The sequence below is a fragment of the Clytia hemisphaerica genome, unplaced genomic scaffold, assembly GCF_902728285.1.
Source record: "Clytia hemisphaerica strain Z4C2 unplaced genomic scaffold, Clytia hemisphaerica genome assembly, whole genome shotgun sequence".
NCBI lineage: Eukaryota > Metazoa > Cnidaria > Hydrozoa > Leptothecata > Clytiidae > Clytia > Clytia hemisphaerica.
Window position 1 is genome coordinate 497,860 of NW_027103680.1, and position 12,537 is coordinate 510,396.

Consider the following 12,537-nt stretch of genomic DNA (forward strand, 5'->3'; position numbering starts at 1 on the left):
CAAGCAAAACCTTTGATCGAAGTTTTTTGAAAAGTGAAAACAAACTTCACTCAAAGATGGCGGATATGGCTTGGTCCAGGGATACATAAAGGTCAGTGTGCAACCCCTTGTATGGATTTTAAACGGGACAGTCAAATAAACATCTTATGGAATCCCTTTTTTTCCAATTTGCCCCTTAGTTGAAGCATTGAACAATCTGAAGACGATACTGGATAGTGACAGCGATAGTGATTCTGACGACGAATGGGCCGACGATGACGGACAACAACAATCGTCATCTACTCTCAACCCTCAACCCAATTTTCATGATGATGATAGTGACGTATCAGTGACCGAAGTTGTCTCTTTAGGTAAGAAACAACATTTTCCACCCCTTTTCATCCTCTACGAGAAGATTTTATTCCAAAAAATTGAAACACAAGGAAATATTTCGCTTTTTCCCATCTCCCTATATCACAAATATGTTTCAGGCTCAAAAGATAAAAAGACACGTTCATTTATTTCAACACAAGTCCTTTTAATCTTTCCTTCTCTCTCCTCAGACGGTGGTGATACGCATGCGCGAGATGTTGAAGAGCGAACGACATTAGACTACAACCAAACGCCCCGCGTTTCGCCCACTACACCGCCCACATTCAATAATATCGTTATCGGTGACGATGATGAAGATGAAGATGAAGTTAATACAACAAACAGGGTATAATTCTGCTTTATTAAATATTAACTTAAAAATTGATTAAATTTCATATGGATTGATTTTTGCGTATTTTGGCTCTTTTCGCGAAATTTAGTCTTCGCTTAAAATTGAAAATCAGAATTTGGGCCCTATTCCGACCCCCAGGGAAATGAAAATAAAAATAGGTAAAAAAGGGGCTGATTCGCGAAATTTAATCCAAGCGAAATTCTTAGATTCTCAATTTGCGAAGATTAATCCAATCAAAGGTACTCAGTGGTTCAATCACTTATCCTGAACGCTACCTTAATGTGTCTTTCTTACGCCAGCCACTTTTACAAAGCAGGTCTAATTATGGAACCAGTCAAACAATTACAAAGAAAGCCGGCGTTTGTGTAATGCTTATTTTTAGTAGAATGGATTAAATTTTGAGTGAAGGACAATACATTGAATTCTCAGTTTTACTTTTTTATAACAACGTCTTATTATTAATTTCAGATTTCAATTCATTTTTTTTTATAACAACGGCTTATCTTAAAAATTCGCCTCAAATTGCTTTTTAATGACTATCTGACCCTGTCAGCGATGCACGCTTTAAAATTGAAGCAGTTTTACCGATTTCTCGAAGTGAAGGATAAAAGTTTTGATATACAAATGAAAGGAATCTCTGAAGAGATCCGATGCGCGCCGAATGTAATGCGGGATATTCGCTGTACACTATTAGGACCTGACATACTACGATCCACGTGCTGTATACCAAGAACATCTCGTTATCTATAATCTCGTAAATGCAACGCAAACCGTATCCAAGCTGAAGGTAATCGACCCTGTAATCCTCCCGGACACTAGCCCGTTCTCCAAAACTGGAAAAAGGTTGGATTCAAGAAAGCAATCTAGTGCTCCCAAAGAACCTTTCTTTATTCCGTGGATAAATCGTGAAGTAATCGAAGGGCGTATGAAGGGTGGACTTAAGATGTACGCCAACAATGACTTGAAACCATTTGCTAAAAGAATAACTATCAGGAAATGGAAGGCGGAAGCAGAAAACTATAAAGAGAAATTAATCGAGGAAGAGGCACTACGTCGTGGAATGTCAAAGGTAAGTCAAGTACGTTATGTATAGTTCCAGTTCATAGATTTAATGAGCCAGTACCTCACCCAAAAACCGGTATTTTCCATTCCATTTCTTAAAGTGGAGTACACGTTAATCGCGTAGAAAAAACGCGGGTGACGTCTAGTAAAGGCTAAGACTATAACTTCAAAGGATAACCGAGCTCAGTTGAATCTAATACTCTGATAAACCTTTGTTGAACGGTGAAAATGAATGAGACTGTTATCACTATTTTTCATTCTAATAGACATACATCCTCTTTAAAAAGACTTACAAAGGTCAAAGAAACTTTTTACATTCTGATAGGCAAACTGTGACGCATTTCGTCAATGTGTCAACTTTTGTTATTTATCGGAGGTGGTCCTCCCTTTCTTTCTATTACATGGTGCTCTTTCCGTATGGTCGACGTCGGCTAATCAGATATTGAGTACGTTCACTAACTTCCTCTTTTAGAAAGAGATGAATACACTTTCAAACCGTTTTTTCAACGAACTGGCGGTACAACATCTTCGAGAGAACGCCCACCTCATCAATAACGAAGCTGTTCAACATAGGCACAAAAAGGTCGATTGGCGACGTGCTAAAACGAAACGGAAATTTGCGCGAAAGAAATTGAAAAAGAAAGCTGTTACGGAACACTTTGATTTGCAAAAGAAGGATAAATGAAAAGGATTAGCCATGAAATAACTTATTTCGAGAGTAAATCCTTAACTTGATGCCATGTTAGGAAGGTTGGATGCCCCCGATCCATCCACAGGGCTCGAAAATAGTTTTGAAGAAAATTATTCATCGCTCACTTGTGAAATCGTTGGTTTTCTCTTAGTTTTTGCGTACCGACCCGACCTTGGATAAATATTTTTATACTTTTTGATGTTGATTTGAACTGTGTACTTAGTTTTGTAAAATTTACGCCACGAGTTTTCTTGTCTTTTCTTTAGTTTTACACTACTTTAATAGGATAGATTTTGGCGGGAATTAAATTTTGCGGTTGAGCTCATTAGCGAAATTTTAAGATTTTGCTGGGCCTTCTTAATTTCGCGAATGGCAGTATTAGGAGAAAATATTATCACGATTTTGTGCCGTTTACTGCCAAACTTTGCATGTTGGTTGTTGAAATATACATTATCAGTGCTTCTTTGATACCAGTATAAACATTAAAAAAGTGGTTTATTTCACATTTTTTGAGTTTTTTTGAAAATATTTTGCGGATAACGCTTTTCAAGATTTATATTGGGAATTAATTTCGCTGCCAACACCCGAATCTGCGAAAGCCGTGAAATTTAATCCCGTTAAAGTATAGTATTTGATTTGATAGTTTAGGATATAATATGTCATGCAATATGCCGTCATTTTAATAACATATATTTTAAGTGGTATGCATTTTGTAATCGAATTTTCGTAAATCCCCCAATATATCAATCATTTTGTTCAACTTATTGCTTTATATGTTTCTTAGATCCTTATTTAGATAACACCCTCACATTGCTTCGTTGATTTTTTAAACCCTAAAAACCTCTGTCGCGAAAGAGATATTCGCTTAAAATTCGTCCCTTTGCTGAAGACTAAAACTGTCCCTGTTACAATTATCCATACCCGTATACAGTTTCCTAATAGGGACCTTTAGCATCTAGGACGGCGACTTTTAAAAAGTGCAGTCAGATTGAATTCTGCTTTGTCGTTGCCTTTGGGACGAAGACGGTAAAGGAAGAGTACAATATTTTTAAATGATATGAATCCATAGAGAATAAACCAGCCGAGGCTGGAAGGTCAGCCAATAGAGCTTAGCTAGATAGCTTTAATAAGTGGGTTAACAGATGTAAGAGATGTACTGAAACAGAGTAGACTAAAAATGTTGAATAATGTACAAAATGTGAAACATTTGATAACTTGATTTAAAATTATTTAAAACAAGCCTGAGAGCTCCTCCAACCCCCCCCCCCCCCCACGAGAAGCTCAAAGTATACTTCTCTTTAGCATTGTAGCACTGTTTCTATGACATCAAACAATTAAGCTATAGTTCATTACTACAAAATAAAAGAGAAACATAGTGTAATTAAACTTTTTGTTAATTTCATTCCAGTCAGTTATGATACAATTTTTCTGTTGGATGTAGACAATATCCATATCTGACCAAAGTGTTGTACTAGAAATAAATAAGAAAATTGCCAAAACGTCAGCAGTCTGCGTAAATAAATTTTGTAGTTTAGTACCGTCAAGTTACACAACATGCACACAACCATCTTGAAGACTTTGCTGGTCGCAAATGATAATCGAAAGCAAAACTTAAAATTCATAACTAGCTCATTTTTCCCCCGTTTTGCTTTAAACTCGCTTTTGATTGGTCTATGAATTTGGGCGATTGATTTACCGCCTAGGCAGTCTGTGCCACTAACCCGATCGGGAAGATTCTTCCGAAATGGGAAGAACCTTCCCGAACGGGAAGAACTTACTCTATTTTTTTCTGCCCGTTTTGGAAGATTCTTCCTCTTTGGGAAGTTGAAAATTGACTGAATCTCGGCGAAGCTGTACGATGACCGGCGAAAGTTGAAACTTTTTGGAGGTGAAGAAGCATCAAATTTTAAGGTTTTTCACCGAAAGAAAAGTAGACTTTACCGTACAAATCTTGTTAAATTGTGAAAAAACTGCGTAAACTTCCCAAACAAGAAGTTTCAACCCGATCGAGTTTTCCTTAGTTTCTCGCTTCTTCCCGATCTGGAAGCCCGTTAACCCGTTTGGGTGTTAAGTTAATTTCCCGATCGGGAGGATTCTTCCCATTTCGGAAGAATCTTCCAATTTTGGAAGAATCTTCCCGATCGAGTTAGTGGCACAGACTGCTAGGCGGAATAAACACACGACCATAATAAATGAATTCAACAGGGCAGCGGTGTAGCAATTAATTTCAACTGGGAGTCCTCTCTTCTGTACCAAGCACTGGCAGTGTTTTTTAAACTTTAAAACAATGTTAAATGAAGACCAGCTTGATCTGTTTGTTATGGCTGTGCAAGTTGTGACGAGAATGTGCATGTTGTGTAACTTGACGGCAGCCCGCTTTCTGCAAGTCTGATAAGAGATATCTATAAACTGTTATCGCCATTCATTCCATTCCATCATTCAGTCAAAACGTGCGCCAAGGTTAGAAAATGTTAGAAAACACAATCTGCGTCCGGAACTGCGTGAAAAATAGTTTGATCAATTTCAACAAGAACTGTATATATTAATATTAATATAAATGATCAAATTCCAAAGACCATTTGTCATAATTTTGCAAGTCTAATAATAGGAGATATGATGTCATCATTTGGTTCCCGTCATCTGACCGACCCTGATTTACGGTCAGCAGGTAGAGTTGGAGGGTCGGAAAGCTTTTCCGCTGCTTTGCTGGATTTCCACTCTGTGTTTACAAGTTTTCAAATCGAAGTAGAGAGCCGCATGCTTATGGAGAGTAAACCGAAAACACCAGTTTATCCACGGTTTCTCAATTTTAAAATTCGGATCAGTCCACACGGATTCCCTATCAACAAGATGTAGCTGCTTCTTAACAGAAAAATATTTTCGACCGACCAACCGAACGACTCCCACTTTTTAAAGTGGAAATGACGGGAACCAAACAATTTTTTGCGATTCACCTTTATATCATTCATCACAAACACGTCCAAGTCCAAAAAAGCACGATTGCATCCAGTCTTTATCAAATTTATACAGTAGCTGTACTTTTGTAAACTTTATCAAATTCCAATAACATTATAACACCATCAATCCCCCTAGAGGCAAACAAGAAAAATATGTTTTTATTGCAAAAACTATCAAAAAGCAGCAATAGAATTAGAAAGTATCAGAAAATTCAACATAAACAAAAACTTGAGCAAACGGCTTTAAACCTTCAAAAGATGTAGAAAAAGAATCCCCTTGATGAAAATCATGTGTTTGATTTGTCGAGCTAAAAAAATAAATGACAGAAATTGAAGCTTGCAACAGATTTACAGTGGAAATACTTTGATACAACACTGACTTATCACATCTTACTTTATCGCTTGAGCCGCCATCTTGAAACACTACATTATGATGTAAAAACAACGGACGCTAAAAGTACTTAAAAAGTTAACCCGATCGGAATAAAGTTTAGAAATCAAAGTGAGATCGGAAAATCAGATTTTTTTTTGTCGTCTTATGGTGGAACTGGAAAATTTTACCTATTTGAATGCTCAGCTTAGGCTGACCAATTATAACGTCATTTTTTACAAAAACTTGACTAAATTCAAATTTGTCCATTATTAAATGGTAAATGGTATTAAAATTTATGTAAAATCGGATGAAATTTGGCATTTGATTTTAAGATTTTACTTCACGTCCTCATTCAAGTCACCGTCCTAGATGCTAAAGGTCCTAAAATATCCCGTCCTCAAGAATCCTCCAATAGACATTTTCATAAATTACGTCAAAATCAACACTTAACTCGTTTTCAAAATATTGCTATGGCGATTGATGATATGTAATTGATTTTATAATTGATATGTCTAATTTTGGCTACTGTGTCAACTCAACTCCCCGAGATGAAAAAGATACAACAAAAATTATGATGGGCTAATCATTAGCCGTCTTCGTACCTTTAGCTTTGAACATTTTCTCAGGTCCCCTGTGTGCTTTAATAAAGTTTTCTTTCTGCTTCTCAAATATCTGAGCAATTAAGAAAAAGTGTTAAATAGAATTTAGGGCGGTAGAGTGTTTTAGACTAACCAGATAAGTTCAGCTCAATATTTCAAAGTTTTTTCCAAAAATTCTAGCATATTTGTAATTCGAACTTATAATTAGTGTTGACTGCTAGATTATCTTTAATTTTTCAGAGAACCAACGATGAGAGAATCTCTGAAGATGGAAAAGTCAACCCCATTGAAAAGGTTTGTGTTCTTTGTGATTTTTCTTTGCTCCTTATCGGGGAAAAAAATGTCGAGGGAAAGTGACGGGGGTGACGAAATTTTTCCCTGACGAAATTTATCCCCAAAATTTTATCACCTGATCAAAACTTCTACTCGATTTTTTCCCCCAACCAAAATTCAAATCCAAATTTTTTACGCCTTTATTAACCGAAATTAGTGCTTTAAACGTCGAATTACAAGATTTATTTTCGAGCTAGTGAAAAAAAAAACGATTTTATTTGGACATTTTAGTCGGGTGGAAGTGACTCTAAATTGTAAATTTGGTCGGGGAAAAGTGACGAATTGGAAATTTTGGTTGGGGAAAAGTGACGAAAATGCCTCTAGGTGACGAAATTCTTCCCCGACGAAAATAAACCCTGACTCTAACTTGACTGAAGTTAGAAATCAAAATTCGTTTGGCATCAGTTCTTTGCTTGCCTTGTCCCATCTAAATTATTTATTATTTTGATTGTTTCAATTGTTTTACAAGTTTGTTTTGGACACGTGATTTTAATTGTTCTCTTTAATGACACGTGGTTCGCGCAATGTCTACATTTTACTACTTTTATGTCCCTTTAAGACAATTGCGTTTACCTTGAAGGCAGCGTATGTACATATTATTTTAGTTATAAAATAGCGTTCGGTGTTGCATTATTTACGCCGATATTAACGATTTATTTATCCCAGTGTATTATGAGCTCGTTTTTCAGGGAAATCAAATATGGTAGGAATCTACTGCAGTAGGCTTTTTTGTAACTCGAACACCCTGTTACTTCAATGTCTGAAACAAGGTCTATGAACATCTTTGGAATCTCATATTATTAAAGTCTCTTTGCAACTCGAACCACGCCCAAACGTCCACAGTCAATTCTTTCTCTCTAATTCCAACCTCCTTCATTCGAATCTCGCTGTGATTCATACCGTAAAAAACACTAATATTTTATTCAAATATCTCTTTAATTCGAAGAAAATTTTTGTTCACTTGAAGATCGAATTATAGAGAGTAAACTGTACGTTACTATGTGCTCGAGTTATAAAGAGTGTACCTTTCTTTACCACATTAGGACCTGACATACTACAACCCGCGAGCAATATACCAAGAACATTTGGTCGTCTACAACCTTATCAGTGCAACGCAAAGTCACTCAATGGCACCAAATCCTTTCAAAGTCAACAACACTTCTTCTTCGAGCTATGGCGGCGTCACTTTTTCTACATATCGGAACAACAATATTCCAAACGCTCAAGGGAGTAACAGAAGAAACGATAAACACCTACCAGACCCTCTTCAGAAAATCGTACCATTTTTCCTGCCCTGGGTTCATCAAAACGAAGTGCGCGGGCGACTGGCCAATGGCAAGGCGATTTATACGAAATCAGAGCTCTGTGGAATGGCGAGTGGAAAAGTGATCAAAAAATGGAGATTCGATGCTCAGAATCATAAAGACAAACTCAGAAGGATTGGATACAAAGATGTGAGTGAACCTTATATTTCATAATTTTCTTTTGGGTTGTTCCATTTTATATCCATACAAGGGGGTGGACGAACCTTTTTCAAGCACTGATTTGTTATTGACTCTTTGATTTCGTTTTTTAGCAACAATTGTCAGATGTGTACAACAACTACTTCAACTTCATTGCTACCGATCACCTTCGAAAACACGCCAAACTGGTGGACGATGAGAAGGTTCAACGGATCCATAAAGAAAAAGAACGTTTCAAAGAAAGAGTTGCTGCTAAGAAGCGATTAAGACAACAAAATAAAGCTGAGGATAAACAGTTCAACATTCATCATGTTTACTAGGTGTTTTGTGGGATGGGGTTGTGAATGCACAATGGGAATTTTCGTTTAGGATAGGAGTATGTGACTGAGGGTCTTTTGAATAACTAATTTCTAATTCCAGCATAAGTTTTGTCAATGATAACATCATCCCTTAAGCAAAGAGATTTTTCCGGGAAGAAATTTTCGGAAGTTTGACGGAATTTAAATTTGCGGTTGAGAGAATTTTTTGTGAATCGTCTTTTACAACACAGCGGTTACCTAGGAACAAGATAAATTGTCCTTTTTGTACTGGCTGAAGGGAAGAAATATGTGCTGGAGTTTTATTGTTATTCAAATGACTGTCACGTTCTCCTAAACGACTTTTATTTTATTCACGAGTTGGTCGTCAATTTACTGAAAATAGCACTGCTCTATGGGGATGATTGTGGTTCATTTAGTAGCCTTTGCTTTGATTCATTTACTGATAGGCGTATTATTCTGATTTTGAAGGGTTTGTCTTTTCTAAAGAAGAATAACTTTCTCGCAAAAATAGGTTTTCACTAATTTTTTTTTAAATTTGGTTCAATCTTAGGTTTTATTGTGTTTAAGTGATGAGGAATTAGCGGAGAAATAAACTAAATTTGGCGGAAACTTTATTTTGCGGATTTGGCTAAATCCGCCAAATCCGCCAAAATTTCTTCCTTTAAGGTGGTACATTAAATAAGATTCTGAAAGTTCAGCTAACTTTGTTGTAGTCCCACTCGCCATTTTGTCAATACCAAAACCGATATCTCCGGAAATTTCAAAATGCATTTATGTAGAACGGCACTTACCGACGAAGAAATATGAAATACTCTAATACCGAGTTTTAGTTTATAAAATATGCCATAAATTCAACCCCTAAGAATCAGAGAAAAGAAATTTGTTAAAAATGCATTCAACTTTCTCTAATTCGAACTTCTACTATTCGATTCTTTCTATAATTCGAACTAGAATTCTGTCCCCCTTAGCTAGAAAGTAGTATAAAAATACTCTCTGAAGTTTCTGAATTCAGAAATTTCTTCTCGTTTTGATTCCCGCTACCGTCAGCCCACAAACCGAGAAACCGTCCTAGCCATATATTATGCGGCTTATATTTTATGTCAACATTTTTAGCAATACAGTACTATATTTTCATAAATTTAGTAGTTTAAGTATTTTTAAAGTCAAATAATAATAATAATATAGTTTTGCAGCTTGTGTATCGTAGTGCACGTCAATGAATCTTGTATGTTTTACTTTTAGTAGATGTTTACTTTGCAGATTTTTTATGTGCTGCTCTATTTTACATGCTTTTTGTCTGTCAGCTTTTATCACAGTGTGTCAAGGGTTTAATTGAATTTTTACTACATGTTTATTGTATGGAGTTCTATATAATTTTTATAATGTATTTTATCTTATATGATGTTAAAGTAAGTCATACTTTTGTAAACTGTGTATCAACGTTTCTCTAGAAAGATGAATTTGCAAAAATGATTTTTTTGCGATCGATTTTTTGCCAGTTTTTTCGACATCTATGTCCCCTCTTTAAGATATATATTTAATTAAAGACACTGAATGTAAAAGAAAAGCACAGGAAGCCCAGAGGGCATGAAGGCCCAGCGAATAAAAATATGAACTGAACAAGACTTGATTAGCAGAGGGGATTTGAACCTGGAGTCGCTAATACAAGCCATAGACGCCTTAAACCATTCGGCCATCTCTTATTTACAATATTGAGAAATAATTCATAATATTTAATCTTATATACAGAGATGTTAGTTTTTTTCCTAACACGTGAACAACTGAACTGTTCACATGATAGAGAAATGTAAAAACAGCTTTTTTTTAAAAGAACATCTTCCTAAAGAGAAGAAGGTTTGTTACGGTTATTTCTGTGTAAATCACATTGTTTTTCTTAAAACGTACTACATCTGTTATATTCTTATAGTTTTAATAGTTAATTGTATTTTCTCCTTTTATGTTTTTAACCAATAAAGACGATTTCAATTGTTTTTTACTCTGTCAATCATGTTCTAACAGCCAATCAAATCCTTCACAATATGTACTAGCCTGTGCTGTGCTTGAAAACGCGTATCGCCTAGTAAATTGTTACACACTGACACCGGGCAGAATGCTAATGAAAGGCCCAGTACGCTAAAGCTAGCTGGGCCAATAACCGGTTATCGGTGGTTTAGCCTATATCAAGACTATAAATAGTCGCGTTATAATTTCTTTCCTATAACCCAAAGCAAAGAACATTTTCCAACAAAGGTTTTGTTCATTAACTCCTAGGAAAGAAATATAAAGAATCTCAATAAATTTTGGTTTGAAATCGTCGAGGAAATCGTCGTCTAGCCTATAAACTTTTCCGGTAACAATACTCGTAACAATATTTGTGTAAGGTCGCATGTGCATTGTTGAAATTTTACTCTCAGAAACCAGAGTTGATCCAAAGACAAAATTTAGCACATCCACGTTCAGAAGTAGCCAGCGACCTAAAATTTGCAAATATCTGTTCTGATGATTTGCCAGCTGGAAGGATTTCCACGAAATTAAGAACAGTTCCTCGCTTTCCAGGGGAGATATTTTTGTTTCACAACAGTTATATCTTTATCCAGCTAGGAGGTAAGAAAACTTTTGGAACAGGTACGAAATTACCAGGCGATTGATTTTATGCGAGTTAACTGTTCTTATCTACCAGGGCCCGGGGGGGGGGTACTTAGGCAAATGGAGGGTACGGTATGTGCCGCCCTTAAGGGTACCTTTTTTTGACTTCCAAAGTCCTGCTAAGGGTCGGAAAAATCAGAAAACAAATTTCAGTCCCAGTAAGGGTCGGAAAAATAGGAAAATTTCAACTTTTTACCCCCTGTAAGATCGAAATTTGGTCAAAATTGGTCAAATTAGTCCCGCTAAGGGTCTTTCAATTCCCAAAATCCCCCCCCCCCCCCGGGACCAGGGCCTAACAGGGCTGACAAAATCTCACAAGAACAGAGCGCTAAATTCCAGCTCGACATTGAAGGACTCTTAAGTAAGAACAGAAACTTAATTTCCAGCTAACAGTTTAAATATCTGTGCGGACAGATCAACAATTTCCAGATGTTCTAGTCTACACACTTATCACTCCAGGCAACCACATTCAGAAGGAAACGAACAGATCTCAAATACTCTAGTCTCTAGGGGCTGAGTTAGGTCCCGTATGCGCATCGGCGTATAGTCATTTTTTCTTTTGATCATGAAAGTATAGTCCTTGAAGAGTCAGAAAACGTATGTGGCGTTATTTGGATCAGGCACAAATTTCCATAATGGCGGATTTTAGACTTTCAACCCTTTTTAGCCCTCCTGCTTGAAAAAAAATTGTTTTAACTTTAAACATAGACATATTATATACCAATCGATCACAAATTTTATGCTGATTAAGAAAAAGGTCAAAATCATGGTTAAAATTTCGTTATCTGGAGATATGAAGCACTTTCGACTTCGATTTTTTGAAATGACTACTTTTTTGGTTCCAGATATTTGCGTGGCTGTAACATTTGATTGGCTTACTTAATTTACTTGAAATTTTTGGAGGGTCTTGCCTACCGTTCAAATAATAAAATTCAGGAAAAGTTTTTTTTCTACATGAATTTCGAAATCCATAATGGCGGATTCAAAATTTTCTTTCGTCACATGGGCTCTTAGAGGCTCTGCTAGTCTAAGAAAAATATTTTTTGAGCTTTAAAACCCTGCATATTACATACCAATCGATCAGAAATTTTATGCTGATTAAGAAAAAGGTCAGAACCATGGTCTGAAAATTTCGTTATCAAGAGATACGAAGTACTTACGTTTTCTAAGTTTTGAAAACTATACTTTCATGATCAAAAGAGAAAATGACTATACGCCGATGCGCATACGGGACCTAACTCAGCCCCTAGTAGAGTAAAAGACTTTTTGACTTTTTTGAAATTCCCTTTTGGATATCAAACTATTTTTCATAAGAACAGATCATAATTTTCCAGCTGGTCCCAATCTTCAGTAGAACAGACCATATTTTTCCAACGGGTCCCGATCTTCA

The 12,537-nt window shown here is 36.2% G+C and overlaps 1 protein-coding gene across 2 annotated transcripts in view; it reads left to right on the top strand.

The window, feature by feature from the left end:
* The window catches only part of LOC136803708 (uncharacterized protein DDB_G0283697-like), a 33,926-nt gene extending 23,976 nt beyond the window's left edge, over window positions 1–9,950 (top strand). Inside the window, exons 14-18 of one of the 2 annotated variants that reach the window (XM_067060427.1) lie at window positions 180–350; window positions 543–697; window positions 6,626–6,679; window positions 7,762–8,172; window positions 8,295–9,950. In XM_067060427.1, the coding sequence (XP_066916528.1) occupies window positions 180–350; window positions 543–697; window positions 6,626–6,679; window positions 7,762–8,172; window positions 8,295–8,501 (998 nt within the window). In that variant the 3' untranslated portion in view covers window positions 8,502–9,950. Of the gene's footprint in view, window positions 1–179; window positions 351–542; window positions 698–1,397; window positions 1,773–2,237; window positions 3,217–6,625; window positions 6,680–7,761; window positions 8,173–8,294 lie in introns of those variants that run through there. The other variant, XM_067060428.1, reaches the window with a different exon arrangement.
* The last annotated feature ends 2,587 nt before the right edge of the window (window positions 9,951–12,537 follow it).